Genomic DNA, 24,551 nt, shown 5'->3' with positions numbered 1-24,551 from the left:
GAGATTACCCAGAGAGAGGATGCAGAGGCAGAAGAAAGGGACTAAGGAAAGAGCCATGTACGCTCACCACAGGAAGCTGGAGGGGAGATGGGGAGGGTCTTCTGAAGGACACACTGAAGGAATGATTAACGAATAAGAGGAGAACCAGGAAAGGACAGTCAAGCAAGCCAATGAAGGACAAGATTTCAAGAGGAGCATGGTTGGTGGTGTCCAAGGTTGCTGACAGGTCAAACAGGATGAGGATATTGGTTCTGAGTTTTATCCACAAAGAGGTCATTAGAGACTTTGGTGAGGGTGACTTCAGTGGAGTACAAGGAGCAGAAGCTGGATTGGATGGAAATGGAGGAGAGGGATTCCAGACATCAATTGTAAACAGTGCGTTCAATGAGCTTAGAGTTGAAAGGTAGACAGGGTGGTAGCTGAAGAGACTAGTGGGGTCAAAGGTGATTTGTTTTGTTTTAAGATTGGAGAAACTAAAACATGTTTGTATTGTGAGGAAAAAGAGGCACGGGAGAGTTTAAGGAGAAGAGTAAGGGGTAGGGGGATAAGAGCAGGCACAAGGGAGACCAGGGGATGGAATGGGATTACTGTGCCAAGCAAAGGGATTAGAGAAGGAGAGCAGATGAAAATCTCTCCTCCTTCTCCCCATCTCAGGAACAGAAATGTGGGAAGGGAAGCTGAAGGGTAGCGGAAGATCTGTCATATTAAGTCAATTTTCTCTTCAAAACAAATCAGTGAGTTCCTGTGTGGGGAAAGAAATGAAGTGGAGGCAGAAGGAGAGGAGAATTTGGAGTGAGTGTCAGCCAAAGTAGCCAAAAAGGCAGCTGGGATTGAGGATATGGGATTCAATTAAATTGGAGAGGTAGAGTTGTTTAGCTAAGAAGATGGCAGAACTAAAAGAGGAGAGAACAAATTTATACTGGAGGAAGTTGGCTGGGTCATGGGATTTCCACCTGAGAGAGACACCAGAGAGTGCAAGAGCAGGGGCAGAGGAAGTGGATACTGGGGGTGAGCCAGGACTGTTGGTTGGCAGGGCGGACCTTGTGATGGGAGAGAAGGGCCGAAGACTACTTTTGCGTAGGTTCTCAGGCACTTCCATATTTTTCTCTGGTGGGCGAAAGTTTAGGAAAAGGTATTCAAATGCTACTAACTGAATAAGAGTTACAGGAGATTTTCTTGTACAATCATAATATCCATAGTTCAAATCCAAATAGAAAAATCACTTCCTCACAATCTTTCTAATATTTTGAACTGAGCAAAAAGCCAATCTAAACAGGGACCACACCACAGTATATTAAAAGCTTCAGGCGCTAACAAGTTCATGCAAATGTATGAGATTTCCATGTTTATACATCAAACAACTACATACATTATTAATGCAATCTGCTTGTTTTAAACAAGACATAAAAGGCTGTAGTATGGGCAGGCACAAACTAATTTGAAAAGGCAACATCCTAGGAACTCTTTCATGCTGTGTATATCTTTTTCATGTAAACTTAATAACTGTAAATATATTTTAATAAATGACAGAAGGGGCAGTTACCAAGGCAAAGAAAAGTGTTTATTGGGGCTGGGAGGAGGAATCAATGGAAATGCTGTACTTTCAAATTAATCGCTTTACCTGAGCATAAAAGAAAAGCATAGCTTTATATTTTAAGACAAGATTGCAGCATTCATCATGGTTACCAACAGAACTGGTTGATAAATGTGAGAGAAAACTATTTGTCTGAAAATTTTTTCAGCTTGGGAATTTGCTTACCTCCTCAACCCTTAAGCCTAAGAGCACATGGTCTTTGCAATGTGTCCTATTTACTTGGGCATTTTCCAAGTATAGCTTGAAAAAGGATCTGTTTTTTTTCTTGTGGTTGAGGAAATGTTAGCATTTTTATATAACCATTTAATTAATGTATCTACTAAATTTATATTATTTTATAATTATTTGCTGTATGTTCACTCAGAGGCCATAACTGGCACTTTGTTTAAACTGAAAGAATAAAACAAAGTAAAATCTAAACTAAATTTTGATCATATATAAGAAAGTTGCATCCATTAATTTTAAATGGAAGAATTTTCTTTCCTCTGGATTTCTTTGCTTTCAGGAGGTGGAGCCCTTTCTTTCTCCACTGCACATCATCTCATTTCTATTTAAAGTTTTTGTTTAGAGGAGCAACAGTTGGATTTAAGTTTAGGGGTAACTTGAAATTTTTGAAACAAAACAAAACCAATTTTTCACATCCTCACCATAAAACTACCATCATGGGGAACCTTCCAGATTAAGGGCCAAATCCTGCTCTTCTTACTCCCATAGTCAAATAACTATTTGCCATAGTTCAAAGGGAGCTTCTGGATGCTCAGTATTTTTAAAAGTTAGGCCACTTAGCTGCCTAAATATGGCCTTAGGAGCCTAAACTTTAGGCTCCCATTTTTAAAAATCTGGGCCTCCATGTCTCAGTATTGAGTTTCAGTGCTTCAAAGTAAGGAGTTCTCAGTAACTTGAACACATCAGATAACAGTACAACAAGGGACAACTCAAAATCCGGTGTAGGGAAAATTTTTAACTGTGTTCTTCTTTATAAGCCACTGCTGCCGATGGGTACGTCTTGCAAACTTCCTGGGACCAGAAGGGGGGGGGGGGGGGGAGAAGAGATGAGAGACCATAGTCTGATTACAGAGAATTAATTTTAAAAATCAATCCAAGTGCCTTTGCCAATACATTAGTAAAATAGATCACAAACAAAAACATCCATTAGTTATCTAAATAAATGTGTATTTCAATTTAAAAATAGTTTTAGAGGTTATGTTTCACGTATATTTCCCCAAATACTTTCTTTCAAGAGCTGTCATTTTAATTTCTAGTTTCACTTCACAAACATTACCCAAGCCTTTATAGTGTCTTCTATATTTCACAAAAAGAACAGAGCATTGATGTAATCTGTGAAGTTCACACTACCCTCACAATGACAAAAATATTCACTCAGAATGTGACACTTTCATACTATTGCTACATCCAAACATGTAAGACTGATATTTGTATCTAACGTTTAACAAAAAAAAAAAAACATTCAAAAATAAGGATGGGAAGGAACAAGAACTGAATGCGTTTCTTCTCCCTTCCTTTCTTTTTTCCTCAATTAAAATCTGTGAGAGCCTTATAAAATGTGTGCATGAAGATAAGTCAGCATTAGTGACATGTTAAAGTAAAACAATCGATATGAGCCTGTAACTCTTACCAGTAATTCTCAGTAGAAGAAGGTACGTTACATCCAAAGAGTAACATGTGATGGACAGTGTCCATGCTGGCTTGAGGTCTGAAGTCAACTGAAAGACAAATTGATAAACAACAAACATAAATGTGAGTTTTATTCGCACTACAGCAGACCATTTTGAGATTGTCCATTAGGTGCATAATAAAGATATTGTTGTACCATCATTTGTTCATGGTCTCATGAACAAGGATAATATTTTGTTTTTTGTGTTCACTCTGATGTGATGGCTCAACAGTGCTGGACTGTTTAAGCAATGGAAAGAAAGCTGTATACTGCAAGTTGTGTTTTTGTTGTTTTTAAATGTCAATTTCTTACTACAGGACAAAAAGGAATTATATAGAATGGATTGTGCCTTCTTTTCTCTGTCCAGTCATGCTTCTAAATATCAAATCCTACCACTTTCAATCCAACTGTGCCTCCATGACGCCGCGAGAAAGGTAAAAAACCCTACCAGACCTCTGCCAATTTGACCCAAAAGGAAAAAATCCTTCCTGATCCAAAAACAGGCATTTGGTCAGACCCACAGAATCCTAAAGCCACAGCTCCTATAGGACAGGTAGGGCAGCTAATAGAAGTTAGAGGTTTTTGAAAATCCCGGGAGAGAGTTTAAGGGGGCAGGGAGAGAGCACGTGAGAGCCAATGGGCCAGCCCATTCCCCCAGCCAATATGAAGATGGAGAACCCAAGGAGAAGGATGGGTCAAGCCTCAGTCTTGCCAAGCACAGGCTCTTGCATCTTCCTCATCCCTCTCCTCCAGGCCCTGTATCACATCCCCTGAACATCTATTCAACCTTCTCCCCCAAACTAATCAATGTGGGGAGAGGGGAGAGCAGTCCCACTAAAAGCGCTCACATGCTTAGACAAAACAGCCAAATAAATGGCTAGTTTTGCTCACAGACATCAGTATATTATATCAGGTATCATATAACGATACAAATGAGTCAAGTCTTAGGTGTACCCAAAGTTCCCATTAAATTCTGAAAAAAAATCTAACCCCCTTCACCCCACATTCAAACATAGCTCTGGCACATCTGCAACCCAAACATCGTTCTAGTTCATGCCAAAAACCACCAAAAAAAAAAAAAAAAAAAAAAAAAGTAAAAGCTTTTTGTCAGATCTGAAGGAATTGCTAGTAAACAAACAAAATGGTGAAAGTTAAATGACTTTCTTAAAATGAGACAAGGTGGTTGAGGGAATATCTTTTATTGGACCAACTTCTGTTGGTGAGAGAGAGAAGCTTTCGAGCCGCACACAGCTCTGCTTCAGCTTTTTCTTAAAATGTTCATTGTTGAAGTTCAGTGTTACGAGTACAAGCAGAGCATTTTTAATATGATTTTTAACTTGATAGAATCACTTAAAAAAAAAAAAAAAAGGATGTAAACTACCCTATCCTCTAATTTAATGTTATGAATTAAAGAAATGAGCAGCTTTCAGATGATTGCCCCGTCTTGTTTTTTGGCAATATATTAAGTACTTAACCAACTTAACCATTGCATAACTGGGGAGTGGAAAAAATCAATCAGAGGCAATACTGAAATGCTGTCTATTGATATTTTAAAAGCATTGCCCCACAGGAGCCACAAGACAGTGCAACAGCAGTTTATAGCCAAGCACTCTCTTGGAGAAGAATGCCCCAGGCCAGTTCATACTTTTACAGCTTTGTTTAATATTACAAAAGAATATTTAAATATTTTAGTTAATTTTATGCATCAGAAAACAAAGCTATAAAGCAATCAGCAAAGGAATAATAGAAGCAGCAATTCCAAGTTGACATCTGGAATTTTACAATTCCCTCAGGATGCTACAAAATCATCTGTGAGCTGTAATACTTAAACTGACAGCACAGTAGCACCAAAACAACCCAAAGCATGGTGTGAGATGTCTACGTACTTATTTTTTCCAAAGAGAAAATACTATAGTCTTATAAGACAGTAGAAAGGGAAAGAAAGAATTGAATACAGAATCTTCTTTCGCTCTAACTGAAGTCTTTGGGCATAATCTAGGGCAGTATCAATAAACTCTAACGGCCTGTGATATACAGGAAGTCAAATGAGATAATCTGATGGGGTGCCTTTCAGCCTTAAACTCTATGAAAGTATACATGCATCAAGTCAAGTTATACCTCAAAATCCAAGAATTAGCCTATTTTTATAAAGCCTAGCATTTCTTGAGACGCCCTCTTAATGATTTGTCTTCCTTAGCTGTGCTGTGTCTCCCTATATTTGCCTTTGACATCCAAACGTTTTCATGATTTCTTCCTCATTATTCACCTGTCTTGAGAATGACTGAACACTGGTTGTGCTCGCCATGTCAGACTCTGCTGTTAATCACTATTAATCGTATGTTTATAAGCAGCTACAAATCTTTATTTTCAGTAGTGGTGAAGTAAAATCTTTCTGGATAGTCCCTTGACTTCAAAGCTTATTTCATCAAATGATCATATTTTTCCTCTAGGACCTCAATTAAATGATAATTTACTGGAGGATATTTAAAGAACTTCAGAGAAAATAGACCAACTATTTGCTTCATTTTCTGAAAAGACAGGTAGAGGAGGTAGGGAGAAAACAAGCAAACCAAAATGAAACAAACAAACAAACATGTTTTCTTACACTGGAGCTAATTTTAGAGAGTTTAACTGATGGGAAAACAAAAGTCCTTCTCATAAGTGCCTTGTCAGCTCAAGCATGGGTCAAATATTCATGTTCTGGGTCCCACTCTTCCCAGTTTACCAAACCTTATTCAAGTGAAACCTCTGACTCTATGAGAAAAGTCAACTGGGCACCAGATGCATATAGGAATACTGTCTACAACTGGGATTTTCTAAGGCGCCTAAAAGAATTAATCCCAATGAAGTGCAATGGGAGCTGGGTGCCTAATGCCCTTTGAATTCTTCCAAAATCCCAGTCTAAATTCCTACGTGATGTGATTGGGGGATTGCTAAGAACTAATACTTTTCAGAAAGAATTAAGAAGCCTGAAATAGATTTTAAAGTGGGGAACTGCCTAAATAAATTGCTTATCAAAATGAGCTAAGACCGCCTCTCCTTCCAAAATACCACATATATGGCTTACACCTATCAGGAATGCTGGAAATAGTTTAGGGTGAAGGTTTCAAGAATTGCAGAACATACTCAGCAATAGGTCTAGATCTACAGAATTTACTCCTGCTAAGCCACAGATGTATTTAAAAGTGAATATGGCCACCTTGCCTAAGACTTTCTGTGACTGAGTGCCTTGAAATCCTGGACACATGGGTAAAAGGTCAATGTTCAAATGTCTCCATTCTTTGTCTAATAGTACTGTGTTTTGCTCTTCACATTTGAAATGCTGTTAGTTTTACTTTTACTTGTAGTCCATTTGCAAGCAACAGAAAACCCAAAGCAACAGCATACAATATTTTTGCCAGCAAATTCTATTCATTCCATAATCATAGAACAATTCTGTACTAAAGACATTTTATTTCCACCTTTTATCACTGTGGCTTAATAGTGAAATTACAATTAACTCTTGAATGAGACAATGTGTCATTAATGTGAAGTTCTTAACTTAGTTCATAAGCATTTTAAGATGCTATTGACAATTTAAGCAAGAAAAAGTTTTCTGAAGGAGGTCACAAATGGTTCACAAATGTGAAACAGGATTATCTTTATTGTAAAATCTGACACATATGGAAAGTATAATGTGAGTACTATATAGAAAGGCCAGCCTTCAAGAAAGTAATAATTAAAGGGAACACAGTTAACTTAAATAAAATAAAATAAAAAAAACACACCAAAAAACACACACCACACTTCTGTCTGAATTTTTTTACATGCTGTTTTAATTAACATCTAAAATTACTACAGTTGAAATATTAGAGAAAATAAAATGTTTCTTTTAAAAATAGGAAAATTTAACTATAAAACCATAAAAATTAGTAGGGGCAAGTATAATACCTGCAATTGCTTTTAACTATTTTTTTAAAATTGATTACAGTCAATCATAATTGATAGTCTACCTTTAAATACTCACAATAATGAACAGTTTGAAATTGAATGTTACTTTATAAACTAAGAGAAAGACAGGGATATTACTCTGATACCAATAGTTATCTAATCTATTGGTCTGATACCAGTAGGACTGGGATTTTTTTCCCTTTGATGTTTTGCGGTGTGTTGTGATTGGCGCTATCTATACGAAGGTTGAAAGACTGATCGATCAAGGTTTTGCCCCAGGTCTTTGTTGGGATATTTTGATTTAAGCCACAAATACAACTATTAGAATACTGCATGCTGAGAACACTAAGTAGAATGTTTCCTTATGTCTAAAGATATGCATGCATACTCAATGTAAGGGCCTGATCCACTGTTATTTGAAAGGCTCCCATTGACCTCAATGAACTTTGGTCTGGACCACGTTTTTTTTGGCTCAAGGAGTTTGTAAGTTTTGCAAGCCCACCTTTTGGCAGGGAGAGAATGGATGAGCCCACAAAGGGAGCTCTCCAAGACTGCTGGCCTGTAGTTGTGTGTTCCAGCTGCACCCTTAGTGCCTAAATTCTTGGCACTAGAGGCATGAGAGACAGCAGGAAATTACCAGCTTCTACCTAGAGATATACGACTATAGCTACCTCCCTTCTCTGACCTCTCATCCATTCATCCACAGTTGTAAACCACAGACCTGCACTTGAGGCATAACTGATGAACATTAGTTTAGCTGTAAACACCTGGATAGAGTCTATAGCACAACACTAGACAGGTAACAGGAGCAGAGTGGCAATGATATTTTCAGATGACCTCAAGATTGAGGTGTAAAACCATAACACCTATGACTTTGCCCAGGGATGACCATAGACTCATCCAGTAAGTTAGGCCTCTTTCCCACTCCAACCCCATTACTTCCAAGCAGGCAGTCCAGTGAGCCAGTTGGCCCTGGAGTCTGAAAGTCCCCAATCTGGAGCAGTCTAGATGGCGGGGCAGCCCCAGAGATGAGGGCATTGGGAGATGGTTCTAAGACTTCCAGGCTCCCAGCTCTATGACAGTGACCCTGGAAGCCTTGAGAATCCTGCCTGAAATAGGGAGCCTAGCAGCCCCAGGAAACCATGGCTCCAGCCCGGGCTCTGGCAGGATCCCTGCCACAGAGCAGGAAGCCTAGTGGCCCCCAGAGATCTAGTTCTAGCTGGGGCTCTGGTGTCTGCTAGGTTGTCTGCTGCAGAGCTGTGATGCTGGAACACCGGCAGATTTCCAACAGAAGCTTGCCTGTGTTTCAGAGAAAGTTTTGTCAAATTTGCATTAGATTCAGTGAAACATTTTGCTCCAGAGAATCAACATTTGCTGACAAAACTATGTTTTGTTGTAAAGTTTCCAACCAGCTCTGTATATAATACCTTTATGTTATTTATTAAATTCACCCCATCAAACATAGTTTGTGCATTATGTAGCTGAAAATAATATTCTTGATCAAATCTTCAGTCATACGTCTTCAAGCTGGGATTTTAACTTCAACCCCAATGTATTTTGTAAAAAGTGATGCCATTTATAAATACCATTATGCTACACACAGATTAGCCATTTCAATGTCAAATTAAGAATTGCAATCTAGGGACATATATTAAATATCTGTATTTATATAAAGAAATTGGGCCTCCCTTCCCAACACAGAGCTCCCCATCAATTGTATTATGAACTCTGAGGGAGTTGGGGTGAGTTGATTCTAACGATGTCTAGTTTAACAATTTAAATAGCAAATCCTTTCCAACATGGCTATCCTTAAAGACAGTAACTTTATATCTCTTACCCTTTTTAAAAAACAGTTCCCCCCTACTCCCCACCCCTTAAAAATAATTTTGGATCATATTTTTTCAGGAATGGAATAAGACTGGCCAGGATATATGAACTTTCACTGTTTGATGGATTACAAAGGAACCTAGATGTGTTACCTTAGCAATGGGCAATATCACCTGGCAATGAGCATGTTTAAATATGCAATACTATGGTAACAAACTAGCAACATTCAGGAGTTGAGTATTGAAAAAAAGCAATAAATCAAATTATTTCCATCTGCAAATAGGCTCCATCTCATTTGTATAGTGCAGTTTGACAGATAAAGGCTTACCATCAGTCAATAAGAAAAAGACATTTATTTACTGGTCAGCCATGTGAGCAAAAATAAAGGGATGAAGATGACAGTCAAATTTCTTGGCTGAGTGGCTTGCTGTCAGACTCAATTCTTCTGAGTGTCTGCAGAACACCCTTCAGCTATGACTACAGTTCAGTAGTCAAAAACAGATTGTAGCAATGTCAGCACCAGTCAGGGAGTGAAGACACTTTCTATTTGCCCAAATAAAAATAACCAAACATTTATAAAGATATTTAGAAAAAATCCTGATGATTGTTTTAAGTATATTAGGGATTGTCACTTTTACCTTCAAGATAATTCTCCTCACCTGGTTTACCTCACAGGCATTTAATTTCATTTTGCATGATATATATATATTTTTCAGCTTAAAGTCAATGGTGGGATCTACACAACAAAAATAGAAATGGCCTTTAGTCAAGATGCATGGGCTTGGAGGGGAGGGAAAGGTGGAAGCTCAACAAGTTCCAATAAGCATCCAAACTTGACATTTTGACCCGATCCCAAGAACATCATACAGTGACTGGGCAGTGTCTACCAGAATGTACATAGCTTTCCCTGGAAAAAGCCATCTAGAGTAACACTCACAACAGTTAATTATGAAGTTCAACTTCTAATAGCAGTCTGATGAAGAGTTCATTTATAATTCCTAGTCAATATATTCTATGGACTGGCTCTGGATCAGGTTGGTCAATTTTGATGGAGGACTCTTGTGGCTTTTATCTATGCACAACATACACTGGATACAGCTGCAAGTGTGACTCTGTTGCTTCCAACTGTTTTATTTTTAGAATGAGATATGGTGGGTGAGGTAATATCTTATATTAGACCAACTTCTGTTGGTGAAAGAGCAGGCTTTTGAGCTCCACAGAGTTCTTCTTCAGTTTCCAATAAAAGATATTCCCTACCTTGTGTCTTTCATATCCTGGGACCAACACGGCTACATAACCACTGCAAACAGCAATGGAATATATCACATTTTATTTTTAGACAGTAACTTTGCTTGTAAAATGTAATATTCTATTCTGGGAATCTAAATTATGATGGTTGCAGTTTGAGAGTTTTATTTCTGCTGATCCATTCCCTCTTGTTCTCCTGGATATTGATTGGCATCTGGAACAGTTTCTTTTTGGTGGATATATACAAGCTTTGCCTTGTATCATGCTCTATGTCATTGATTGATTGAACTGTGAATCTACACAACATTAACTTGTGCATTATTAATAATCATCCAGAGCACCTGGTATTGAGTAGGCAACATCCTTGCTCCAGAAAGAGCTGTGAAATAGTGCATCCAAATACCTCATGGACTAGTATCTCCGTCTCCATGCGTATGTCTATACTGCAGTTGAAGGTGTGATGGCAGCAGAGGTTGGCATACCAGTGTTAACTTTAACCTAGCCGAGATGCCTAAAATCAGCAGTGAAGACATAGCACCACAGGCAGTGTGGGTTGTTCAAATACACCAGGGACACTGGATATGTACTATGCTATGTTCAATGCTATGTTTAGTCAGCGTGTCTAGATTGAAGCTAGTGCAGGTATGTCAACCTGGGCTGCAATCATACTTTTGACTGCAGTGTAGACATACCCCTAGAAATAGGGATAAATTGGCCCTTTTGTTACACAGAAACCATGTGAGGAAGAGGGAATAAGTGTCTCCGTACTTTGCTGCCTGCTGGTAACTGACAGAACTAAAATTAAAAAAAGGAAGGCATTTTAAGGAAAATGAGAATGACAATGTCTGTGGAGGCAAGAGCACTAGAGACCTAAGATGCCTGAAACATCAATACAAGGCAGATATAGGAATATCATTGTGCTGTTGAAATCTCTCATACACACTTCACTAAACTGCAGTGAATCATTCTAGATGGCGGAAATTGGAATTTCTAATTCACCTAAGGTGCTCACCTATTACATGTCCAGTTGTAATAAATGTATGTTATTGAACAAGTGAAACAAAGGGTTTAAACCATCTAAAAACGGGAAGAGCAATTCCTCAAGAGACACAGATATCAAAAAGCTATGCTTCTTCCTTTTTACAGACATGAAGGGGTTCATCTGGATTATCACTGACGCCTTACATGATTCACAACTACTGTGAATTCGCCAACGTTTGTGGGGTTTTTTAAAACCATACTCTTTGGTAAGTCACTCTTAAGGGACAAACAACAGAGCATTTCATACATATTTAATGCTTGTAAATACAAAAATAAAGGTTTTCACTGTAAATTTTGAAATTAATTGAAGTACTACACATAAACTTGCCTATAATCTAGGTTAATATACATTTTTCTAATCAAATTAAAGCAGCACAGTCTATTACACGCATTGTATGGCAAGTTTATAGTTTATCAAAGAATGAAGTATTTTGATAACCCTTTCATGTTTCTTTCTTTACAGGCATCAATCTCACAGCCAAAAAATAATGCTGCAGTTATGGGTTGCTTCGCTTATTGACAGTTCCTACTTTATTTTTATGTTTGCTATGGCAGTTAGAACTACATAGGGTGAAAAATATAAGATTTGTGTGTCAGTTCCTGTGGGGAGCTCCATATGAAAAGATACTTAGAATATCTTTATTCTGAGCAACTATATATACTTTTCACCTCAAATAGTGCACTAAGACTTGTTGTGGCAGAAGGAAGTAGAAAAATACAGGTGCTCTACCTTTACCATTGTTTTCCGATCCTGGTATTACAATGCATCATGAAAATGAAACTAACTTCAGTCAAATGGCCATTTGCTTGTCTCCTCCCTTTCCTGAACAACTAGATTGTTTAGAAGCAGAGTGGAATAAAATTAAAGCTACCCAGAAGACATACTGAACAGATGGTGCTTACTTTACTGATCTACTTATTTGATTTAAACATTGATACATTACTACAGTAGGTCCTGTCAATTTACTTGTCATCTCATTCATGCCAGAATATTAAAAAAAAAAAAAAAGGACTTTTTTTTGCAGACAAGTAAAATCTTACTATGCCCATTGTTGATGGTAAATGCAGAGGATTTACTGCCTGTACCAGCAGGTAAATAAACAGTCTGTTCAGTAGAGCGGAATTAAGTATCCAGGCATAGACAGAAAGCCAATACTTTACAAATGGGACTGCTTGGTATTAGCTGCTATAGGCATCTGCATGCAGCTCCTTAACTACTATTACTCATGAATCTCCCCAGATACAGTTTGTTATCTTGACTCTAAGTGGCTCTCTCTAGTTTGTTTCTGCATTAGACATGATGAATGCATTTTAAAAACTCTGACAGTAAAAGATTAAGCTCTTATGAGTCAAAGAAAGCTGTGGAGTGATTTCAAAAAGGCTGGATCAGGTTTTTCCACTTAGCTCATACTCACCTACATAGGCTTCCTCATCCACTGGCAGACGTAATGACATGCAGAGGTAGGTATCAGACTATTAAAGAAACAAAAGAATAAAAATTATCTTAAAATTGTATCTTGTTAGAATGGAAATAAAAGAATTCTAACATTGAAACTCTGCTCTACTGACACATGGGAACAAGCAATTATCCAAACTTACAGCTTCATAAACCTGATCATGGAAATTATTTGCTAGCTACGGCTATCAAAAAAACCCCCAACAACTAAGAATATCGAGAAAGGGAGACTAATTTCTTGCCTTCTAATCCAACCATACAAAGTAAATCAAAGGAGCACACTAAATAAAATGACACCTTATTGGACGTTTGAATATTTTTTCTCTATTTGACTGTAATCTATAACTTACTGCATTCTAGAAAACAGCAGTAAGTCATGGCTAGATACACATCTATCTGAATCAGTAATTCTTTGCTTGTCCCTAGACTTAAGTAAGTGATCTATTTCTGCCATGAAGCACATTAATATTGAAAATGTGTGCTAGAGCAGCAGCAATCTAAAAACTATACGTGCTTTATTAATGCATGCACCTCACTCCAATTAGAATGAATTGGAATTATGCCAGGGCATCAGGAAAAGAATATATTTCTTTAAAAAAATTATGGAAGAGACGAGAAGCAATACAAAATATTGTTTGCAGTTCTCTTCAACTGTTAATTGTACAGAACAATCACTTTCCAAGAGCAATTAGATCACTGCTCCCATGAGACATAATGAGACTGGTTCCATGAGATGCAATAGGAAGTCCAGCCATCACATGTAATTCATGGTTACCATTTTCAAGACTCTACTGATGCTTTTGGGGCTCTAAAACCTTTATTTTAGCATTAAATGCCAATCACTTAAAAATTGGAAGTGCTCAAGTAGATACAACTAAAATTTCAGTTGCAGTCACTGTGAACCCAAGATAGTGGCCATAGTCAAGTATCAGCAACTGCTTTTGCAGCTATGAACACCTTGGGTCATATTTTCAGAGATGCTGAGTACCCACAACTCCAAATGAAGTCATTGGTAGGGAAGGAGAGGGGTGGAAAGACTGAACAAGAACAATGCTAAAGGAAGTTTTTCTATATGAAAACCTAAAGCTTCCAAAAAACACCAAAAGATAGCTTTTACATCAAAAGGACTGATATGCAAACATCATATTTTAAAGGAAGGTTGCCAAATCCATTGTTTATCCTGAGGGTTCAGATTGGATTTTAAAATCATCAAAAGATGGACTGAATTAAATGGAAATTTTTGGATCCCTGTCAATCTAATAATATCAGGAGTCCCATCAGTAGAATGGGCAATAACTTACCAATTCAGAGCATGGGGTATGCTTGCTATGGAGTGTGAACTATGTTGCAAAACCGAATAATGATGTGATGGACTGCACTGGCACCAATTAAATAGTCAATTCCTTCTTTGCCTGCCTGTTACAGGACAGGCGCCATAAAAATAAACACTGTCCAGCAAAAATCACAATTAATAGCAATGGTCTTCTATAAGAGCTTAGCCAAGGAGACTGTATGATGTATGAGTTGCTGCTATAGTAAATTAGCTTGTTACCATGGTTTCTTTATATCCCAACAGGTATCAGTTTGTCTCTGAGGCCAGCAATATCATATTTATATTATGGTATCAGAGGAGGTGAAAAAAGAGATAGCATTCACTACTGCATTTTAACATTGACATTTTATAGAGCATAATTTCTTAACAAGAGAAATCATTTATTTTTATTAGACTAGCGCCCACAAGCTCCAGTAGGACAGGGGCCCCACTGTGGTAAGTACTGTACAAAACACATAGCAAGATAAAGTTTCTGTCCCAAAGAGCTTACAATCTAATTTAAGACAAGATGCAACAAAAATGTCTAAATAACAATCAGATATAATTGACAGGTGGACAGGTGTAATGTTGATAAGACTATGTGGTTACATAGATCAGCTATGTTCACTATTAAATAAGAAAAAGCAATATGCTAAGTTGTTTTGTCTTTTGCCAGGAGCTAGGAAAAAGCAGAGAAGGACAAATGATACAGCTGCTGTTGGGTGTGGTTATATATACTAGCTAGGTACCTTTGTGGAGTCAACACTGAAAACATAACTCTCAAAGGAACTGAAAGAGCAACACACTCTGCACATTACTTTTTTTCATTAAATCCTTGGGTTCACAAGCAGCACGTTTAAAAAAAAACAAAAACAAAACAAAAAATAAACCTTCAAGTAAATCAAGAAACAACCTCTGTTCACTGTTTTGAAAGTCAAAAAGAACTAACAGGTGGAAACTAAAGTCAGACGAATTAAAATTAGAAAAAGGGCACAAAATGTTAATAGTGAAGGTGACTAACCCGTGGAACAAACCACCAAGGGAAACAATGGATTCTTTGTTTCCTGGATTTACAAATCAGCACTGGATGCCTTCCGGAAGACATGATTCAGCCAAACACAAGTACACTGCTCTACAGCCAAAATGCTTCTGAAATAAATGTAGTCAAATTTTACTAATTCTGGGTCACTGAGAACGAAAATGATGCTTAAAATTTTTGATTGGCTCTAGTTTTCAAGATATGCTATTGGATCAGTATATACGACCCTTGACTTGGGAATGGCGGAGGATAAGTGAGTTATAAAGGGAAGGGATCTCGATTTAAACCAGAAATGACTAAAATACATCTTTGACTGGATCTATGAATAAATCTATGACTGGGTTTGGACAGTACTTGCTTTTTAGGCAAAACAATGAATGATGCAATCTGAAGCTGGTATTGCGTCATACATGATATGAATTGCATCATGTTATTCCTAGAAGTCATGGATGATGCAATCATAACGACGCTTACATCACTCTGCTGAACAAATTGCCCTATATCAGCTCTAGAAATCATACAGTGTTGTGCTCTCTTATTTGTCAGTGTTTGATTTTGCAAAGGGACACATTTCTGTTTAGCCAAAGTGAGCAGAGATGCCTCGTACTTGTGTGAACAGTGCAGATAACTTCTGCTATGTTTGTGGTGAAGTGACTTTTGCATCACAAAAGCGCAGTATAACCACTATGGTTAAGAAAGCCTATCACCTTTATTTTGGCTGTAAAATTGGAGATCAGGACAAGAGGTGGGCCCCACACATAGCCTGCAACAACATCGATGGTGTGATGGCAGCCCTCAACATCGTTCACGATCCAGATGAGTGGAGACTGTTCATTGATTCATCGAAGACGAGTCTTAAAGCTGTTTTACTGCATAATGGCAATGTTTTGCCATCAATTCCAGTTGGTCATGCAGTCCATATGAAGGAAACCTATGACAACATGAAACAACTTTTGAGGTGCATAAACTATGACCAACACCAGTGGCAGCTTTGTGGCGATTTGAAGGTTGTTGCTTTCTTGCTTGGTCTGCAGACTGGATACACAAAGTACTGCTGTTTTCTCTGCGAATGGGATAGTCGTGCAAGAGATTCCCACTACATCAAGAAAGACAGTCATTGGAGCCTGGGAGGAAAAGTGTTCAGCATCCACCACTTGTTGAATCAAGGAAGATTTTGTTACCACCCTTACACATCAAGCTGGGTCTGATGAAGAACTTTGTCAAGGCCATTGACAAAACACAAGCAGCTTTCAAGTACCTCCGTGGAAAATTTCCAAGATTAAGTGAAGCTAAGATAAAGGAAGGTGTCTTTGTTGGTCCTCAGATTCGTCAACTTCTTCGAGATGATGCATTTGACCATGCACTGCGTGGCAAGGAAAAGACGGCATGGAAAGCCTTCCAGTTAGTGGCAATAAATTTTCTCGGAAACAACAAGGCAGACAACTACAGGTTGTTGGTGGAAAACCTCCTCAAGGCATACAAAAGCCTTGGTTGCAACATGTCACTAAAGATACATTTTTTGCACTCTCATCTAGATTTTTTTCCACCAAACTGCAAAGCAGTGATCGACGAGCACAGCAAGCGATTTCACCAGGACATTGCAACAATGGAGAAATGCTATCAGGGCAAATGGAGCCCCTCACTGCTGGACAGTGACAAGAGATGCTCCATTTAATGAATACAAGAGACAAGCCAAGAAGCACCAAGCAGACACTGAATAGGACTAAACTATGTACATAATAGTTTTTTGCCTTTTGTTTCATAATAAATTTTATTTATATAACCCTTTTGCTGATTTTTAAAGTGTTACATAAACAGGACAGGTGAAATATTATCATGCAAAGCAACCATAAACATATGAAAAGACCTAGGTTTGCAATTTATGATTAAAACTCTACTATCTACACAATATACATCGACATAAAATGTAAAAACTTAAATATCTTAGAAACAGTAGCCAATCAGTTGTTTTAATTGTCATATTTGAATTCAGCACATCAAAATACATAATAAATAGCAAATTTTATTTCTGAAGCAGATGACTTCTCAAAAATTGTACATTGGCCTCAGTACACGGGTGAAATTCTATGGCCTGTGGCCTGTGTTACACAGGAAATCATACTAGATCAGGGTTTCTCAAACTTTTTCATACTGTGGACTACATCTTCATAGAGATCGTCTATTACAGCCCCCTCTTTTCACATTAAAGATGGATTAACATTCCTGTGTTTACTACAGCAATTGCTTACATGGAAAGGTGATATTAGGAAACTATTTAATTTACGTTTAGCTTCTTTTAATTTACCACTGCAAGTAGAAATAAAGAGGAGAGGCAGCATCTTATGACCAACCAGCTCTCCACAGACTGCTCAGAGTCCATAGACCACAGTTTGGGAACCACTGTTCTAGATGATCTATTGGTCCCCCTTCTGGATTAAAAAAAATATATGAATCCATGAACATCATTGGAAATTTAGGGGCATTAAATCAGGTGATGTGATGTACACTTGTTTTAGCTGTTGTTGAATCACAATGGTGATTCTCTGCCCTACTATTACAGTATGTAACCAAGTAGTACAATGCCGTGGGCAAGGTTTTCATTATTCTACAGACAATCCAATCTAACACCACACACATTCACACCCACTCTTTTTTTTATACTTTCTCTCACAATGAAGTGTTCTATATCTTAGCATATTGCCTCAGGCTCCTAAGTAGTCTGTCAGAAAACTCAGACTCTAACCTACTGAAAGAGGATGACACAGTAAAGGAAGGAATTAATCACAGCCATTGCTTTAGGGTCTCTCACTCTGGTACTCTGCCAGTCCTAAAGCAACAACCAAACTTGAAGGTCTTAGAATCATAAAATCATAGAAATGTAGAGTTAGAAGGAACCTAAAGAGATCACCTAGTCCAACTCACAGTGGTGAGGTAGGACCAAGTAAACCTAGACCATCCCCGACAGGCATTTGTCCAACCTGTTCTTAAAATCCTTCCAATGATGGGGATACCAAAACCTCCCTTGGAAGCCTATTTCAGTACTTAACTACTCTTACGGTTAGAAAGTTTTTCCTAATATCTAACTTAAATCTCTTCTGCTGCAGATTAAGCCCATAACTTCTTGTTTTACCTTCAGTGGACATAGAGAACACTGTCCTCTTTATAGCAACCATTAACATATTTAAAGACTATTAACAGCCCCGCCCCACACACCCCCGTCTTCTATTCTCAAGATGAAAGATGTCCAGTTTTTTTTAACCTCCTCTCATATTTCAGGATTTCTCAACCTTTTAACATTTTATTCGCTCTCCCCGGACCCTCTTCAATTTGTCCACACCTTTCTTAATGTGTGTCCAAAACTGGACACAATATTGTATCTGAAGTCTTACCAGTGCCAACCAGAGGGCGACAATTATCTCCCATGTCTTACACACAACTTTCCTGTTAATATGTTCCAGAACAATATTAGCCTTCCTGGCAACTGCACCACAAGATATGTCTACATTGCAAAGAAAAACCCTCGGCGCTGAGTCTCAGAGCCTGGGTCAACCGACTTGGGCTTGTGGGGTTAGGGCTGCAAGGCTAAAAATAGCAGTATAGATAAGTGGCCCCCAACCTTTTCCGTGGGGCGGGCGCTGGAAGACTAGCCGCCGAGTACCATGGCCGCCGGACAAGCAGCTGCCGAAATGCCGCCGTGAATCAGCATCAACAAGAGGCGTTGCTGCCAAAATGCCACCGAAATTCGACGGCATTTCGGTGCTAGCGCTTCTTGACGTTGCCGCTTCTCTGCGGCATTTCGGCGGCTGCTTGTCTGGTGGCCAGTAGGGGGGCGCACATGGATGCCCCAGCAGGTGCCATGGCGCTCGTGGGCACTGCGTTGGGGACCCCTGGTATAGATGTTCACAGTGGGGCTGGAACCCAGGTTCTGAAATCCAATAAGGGGGGAGAGTCTGAGAGCTCAGGCTCCAGCCTGGGCCTGAATGTATACACTGCTATTTTTGTTAATATTGATTGTGTTAAGTATCTGGTTTACAAGCAAAACAGGCATTAAACACTTCAGCCTTCCTGATGTCTTCTATTATTAGCTCTCCTTCCATGTTAAGTAGAGAACCTTCAACTTTTTCTTTATATGTCTCTTGCTTCCAACATATTTCAAGAATCTCTCCTTATTGCCTTTTATAACCCTGCCAAGGAGTAACTCATTTTGTACCTTAACCCTTCTGATTTTGCCTCTAAATGTTTGTGCTATTCTTTTGTGCTCCTCCTAGCAATTTGTCCATGTTACCACTCTTTGTGGGATTCTTCTACAACTTTCAGGTCACTAAAGAGTTCTTGATGGAGCCATATTGCCCTCTCGCTATTCTTCAGACCAAAATAGCTAGCAGTTGTGCATTTAATATTGTCTCCTTGAAAAACTGCCAGTTCTCCTGAACTTTTTATCCTCTTGGAGGTGCTTCCCATGGGACCTTACCTACCAAATCTCTGAGTTTGTTAAAATCTGCTTTTTTGAAGACCATTGTCTTTATTCTGCTGCACTTACTCCTTCCTTTCCTTAGAATCAGGATATCTTTCATTTTATGATCACACCAAAATTGCCTTCAGCGTTTAGATTCACAACCCATTCCTCCTTGTTAGTCAAAATCAAGTCTAAAATGGATGTCCCCTGGTTACTTTGTGCACCTTCTGAGACAAAAAGTTGTCCCTGATAAGAACGTATGGGACATTTTGAGTTTTACCAGAATATTGCTTAACTTCTCTCTTTTGCAATATAAAGCATCATTGGGAACTGTCCAGCTAAGGAATGCTTGCTGCAGACAATGTGCTGTTGGGAGACAGAACCTCAGCGATACCATCCCATCCCATGATTTCCCTCAGGCTCACTCATCCCCTCCCTTACTCTTCTCCTTAACCTCTCACTCTCTGGCTCTTCCGCCGAAAATGCAAACTTACTTTAGAGTCTCTCTCATCTTAAAAATCCCTTCACATAATAAAAGATCCAGAGATCACTAAATGAAATTAATAGATAGCAAGTTTAAAACAAACAAAAGGAAGTACTTCTTCACACAATGCAGAGTCAACCTGTGGAACTCTCTGCCAGAGGAGGTTGTGAAGGCCAAGACTATAACAGAGTTCAAAAAAGAACTAGATAAATTCATGGAGGATAGGTCCATCAATGGCTATTAGCCAGGATGGGCAGGGATGCTGTCCCTAGCCTCTGTTTACTAGAAGCTGGGAATGGGCAACAGGAATAGATCACTTGATGATTACCTGTTCTGTTCATTCCCTCTGGGGCACCTGGCATTGGCCACTGTCGGAAGACGGGATACTGGCTAGATGGACCTTTGGTCTGACCCACAATGGCTGTTTTTATGGACAATGGAGCACAACTATATACAATGTTCTCAAAGAATTAATACACTACTAGCCTGCAAATGTTAAACAACCTAACACATAGCTGTTTGAGTCACTGATAATCTACTTGCATTTCCACATGCCAGATACTTTACAGACAGTGATTGGGAAATCTATGGGGGGGAGGGAAACCCTACACCAAATCACCATAATTATATGTTCCACCTTCCACCACTTCCTTTTTTAACTGTTCAGTAATATTTATGGAGTAGGTTATGAGTGCTGAAGAGAGGGAGGCAATATCTCCATACCAATGCAGTTGCTGGGCAGCGGTGCTGAATTCTGATGAGAATACTTTGTGTAATCTCAAAGTAATTAATTCAGAAAATTAACATTCAACCTTGTTTCATGTTACTTGGGTTAACTGTGCGTCATCTGTCTGCTTGGCTGCCACCATCTATCTCAGAAGTGACTGACCTTCAGTTATTTTGTATGTAGCTGGTGGTGTAATAATTCGGCCTACAAATTTATCCTAATTGCGAGATCAACTCTGGGAAAGTGGATGTAAATTTACAAAATGTTTCAATAATCTGTAACAATAAATGCTGATGGTAAAAAATGCAAAAGGGAGTCAAAGACTAAACTAGTTCAAACTAAAAGGCCTACTGATATAACTCAAAGACTGTGTTAAGATCATGTCTGGTAAACAAAAGAAATGTGGAAATCAATGAACCAAAATTTAGGGTCTTTAGAAGAACAGACTTTAGGGAGAAAATCAGTGACATGCAAGTGCAACAAGTGCTGACTGAAAGAAGAGAAAGGCACAAGCTTCACCATCATGTCTGCCACCCAACTGTCTCCTGAGACTCCAGCATCTACCATAATACCATTGGGCCTTCACTGTTTTGATCCCGAGAAATGTTCTGGCCAGGCTAGGGTTGCCAATTTTGGTTGAAAATATCCTGGAGGATTCATCACATGGCAATCTTTAATTAAATATTTATCTTTAATTCCTGGAGACTTCGGGACAATCCTGGCGGGTTGGCAACCCTAGGTCAGGCCAACGAGAAGGACCCAGATGATATCACCATCTCCACCAACTTCAGCTAAAATCCATCCACCACCTGGAATGTGAAATTTTATCATCTCCTCTGCCGATGAGTCCTATTCCTTCACTGATGCCTTATTTCGTCTCTTTCCTATCCCTCTTCTTTTTGCTTCTGTTCAGTAAGAGTTTGGCTTACCCAGGCAAGACTACATATTCTGTAACACTGCTGTAAGCCTGTGACCAGAAAGGCAGCTAAAAAGCAATGCCCTAACCAGTCCAATGTTTGTACAAGTTTGCTAGGTCTTGAGTTGCTAATAAGACCATTTCCTGTGCCTCTGTTTTTCAGCAATGAAACTGCAAGTCAAAGTCAACACCAGAGACAGAAACTGAGTTTTCTATCTTTACTGTTCTGTTCTCCACCTTTCTTGCAATTGCCTAGTTTTGTCTTCTAGTAATGGGATTGGATTTTAACAGCAGTTTATATAGGCTGGAGCTGTTGCTAACTTTTCCCCCCCAGAAAGAATATTTATTAACATCTGAGACACTGTCAAACAAGGGTTCTCCCTCCCCCTTCAAAATGTTCTCTATACCTAAAGAGAAAGGGAACAAGGGATGTTTTTAAAATGAAAGACTTATTTAATACTTAACATTTTAAATGCTTTAATTCTTTCCCTTCTTTTCTATATCTTTAATACAAGGCTAAAAGGACGTTTAATGGTGAGTTTGCTATGATACTAAGCGGACTCAGGTCTCCATACACCAAACCCTGGACCTTGTTTTAGAACTGTTTAATATTTGACAATTTCCAGGTCATGTTAACACCTTTGACTCACTGGGCCCATTTAATTAAAATTTGTAAAGGCACTCTAGAATAAAAGGAAATATATAAAAAATAAAACATTTTAAAAGATATTAGGTGGCCAATAGGAAAACTGTTCTAGTTACTAGCTGACTAGTGGCCATGTTAACAAGTATCCTCTGTCCCTCCCCCCATATCACTCTCTCTCTCTCTCACACACACACACACACACACACACACACACAGGCTTCATTCTCTTCTTAAGTCTCATAAAGGTTGTGGAAGTGGGTCATTAAGAGGACAATTAAAGCACAGAGAATGACATTCCAGAGGTAAATCAGCTGTGCTCCAGAAACTATACATTCACTTACATTGGGGAAAAAAATCTGTTGTTGTTCCCACATTCCCTGCAATAACGTTACTTTTCATAGTAAGAGTTCAGGAATATGTTTGCCAAGTTTGTGATGCATCAGATCATATGCAATTTTGTCTGTGCAAATAATGTTTTTTTAAAAATTGAACTATTTTGGCATATTACTATTATTTGTGTCTGGAATACCCATGTTTGGGTGCAGAATGGAAAATCTGTTCTTGTCTATTTGAAAATGGCTTACCTTGTTACTATCTGCCCATTGGTTCACATTCTAGACATTTTGCCAAAAGTGAGTAAAAACATTCAGGGAAGGAAGAACTTAAGGAATATCTCTACAGAGTACTTAGAGAGATGTACAAAATTCAGGTCACTCCTGTTAGAAACTGTATTAGCCAGCAGCAACTGGTCAAGTTTATAGTCTCCCCTAAATCCATGAACCTTTGACCAAGACTCATATTTTTCTTCCTACATGAATTCCACTCGTTCTGCCTAGGAAGCTGCCATTTTTCTAGTGAAGTGTACTTTGTAACAAATGGCTTGGCTACTGGTTTTATAAACCTTCGATAATTAACTTGATATCTACCTATTGAGGGTTTAAATACATTATTTCCCATTTACTAATTGGTAATAAACAACATCAGCATGATAGTCTTAGTAAAACTCTGAGTGTGTTTTAAGAATGTTTTGATGACTTTTCTTACATCCATCTAGTACCAGAATTTCTTTTTGGTTTAGGATTTGAATAGGATGATATTGTTACTGCTTAAAATTGGCAATAGTCAGATTTTGGAATAAGGGCTGGGTCTGTTTTTAATACTACCTCATCATTGCTGAATACAGCATTGGTCCTCCATCAATATGACACCTAGTTCTGATATCCTGTGTGGAGAAGAGAGATTTCTATTTTGAGAATGTGTGGACATGGCTGCTTCTGAGAAGGATCTATTATTGGTGCAAATGAGGAAAGCATTTTAGATTTCATTTGTTAAATGAACAGAATTCTTAATCGAAAAATGATTTCCTCTAAGGCTGTGACACAATATGGGAACAATGGTGTCCTCCAGAAAGGAACCTAATTATTTTATTTAAGAGGTTACACCAAAACTTAGATCAGACTTGCAATAAAAAATAATGGATCAGATTCTCTGCTGGTGTAAACTGACATAGCTCCTTTGAAGTTAATGAAACTACTTTGATTTACACCAGTTTAGGATTGGGCCCCAAAAGATGAGCTTCTATTAATGAACTTGATCCACATTATTGGTGAAAGCATTTCCTTTGAAGCAGGAATAGGCCCACTTCCTGTCACTAAAACTCCAACTAGCCAATACTGGTGCTTGGTTACAATTATTTGGACAGACCAATAGAAGGAAGCCCACTTGTCTGACTGGCCCCACCCCATAATTATACAATGGCTGCGAATGCCAGTGTGCTTTGGGTAAGCCATCTCTTTATGTCAGCTTTCTCAGATGCAATACTGGGATAATATATTTACTTCCCTCCTACCCAGAAATGTTGTGAGGATTCATTAAATTCTAAGTTTTGTGAAGTACTGTGAAGAAAGTATCAATTATTACTAGCTCGAGGGCAATGATCTGTTCTTTAAGCCCTCTAACTGCGTAACCACAAATTCAAATTCATACCACGGTATTTTTGCCCATTTCATCAGTTCACAGTGAATAATTCAAAAAAACAGATGACTTACACTATTTCTCTTTATCCATCTTCCAAACTGCCAGTGGTTGATACTGATCTCTCAGTTAATGGAGACACTGCTATTAATGAACAATATAACCCCAGAGAGGCAAATGTCAATTGCCCTGAAATCTTTTGTCATTATTTCATATTAAATTATAA

The 24,551-nt window shown here is 38.5% G+C and overlaps 1 protein-coding gene across 8 annotated transcripts in view; it reads right to left on the bottom strand.

Annotated features, from left to right (window-relative positions):
- Positions 1-24,551, bottom strand: part of PAM (peptidylglycine alpha-amidating monooxygenase) — a 224,126-nt gene that overhangs the window by 106,629 nt on the left and 92,946 nt on the right. For all 8 annotated transcript variants that reach the window (XM_034774559.1, XM_034774560.1, XM_034774561.1 and 5 more), the window contains exons 4-5: positions 12,731-12,788; positions 3,231-3,318 (exon numbers count right to left, since the gene is read on the bottom strand). In XM_034774559.1, the coding sequence (XP_034630450.1) occupies positions 3,231-3,318; positions 12,731-12,788 (146 nt within the window). The remainder of the gene's footprint in view (positions 1-3,230; positions 3,319-12,730; positions 12,789-24,551) is intronic.

This window comes from Trachemys scripta, chromosome 6, assembly GCF_013100865.1.
Source record: "Trachemys scripta elegans isolate TJP31775 chromosome 6, CAS_Tse_1.0, whole genome shotgun sequence".
Classification (NCBI taxonomy): Eukaryota; Metazoa; Chordata; order Testudines; family Emydidae; genus Trachemys; species Trachemys scripta.
This window is presented reverse-complemented; position numbering and strand designations above follow the sequence as displayed.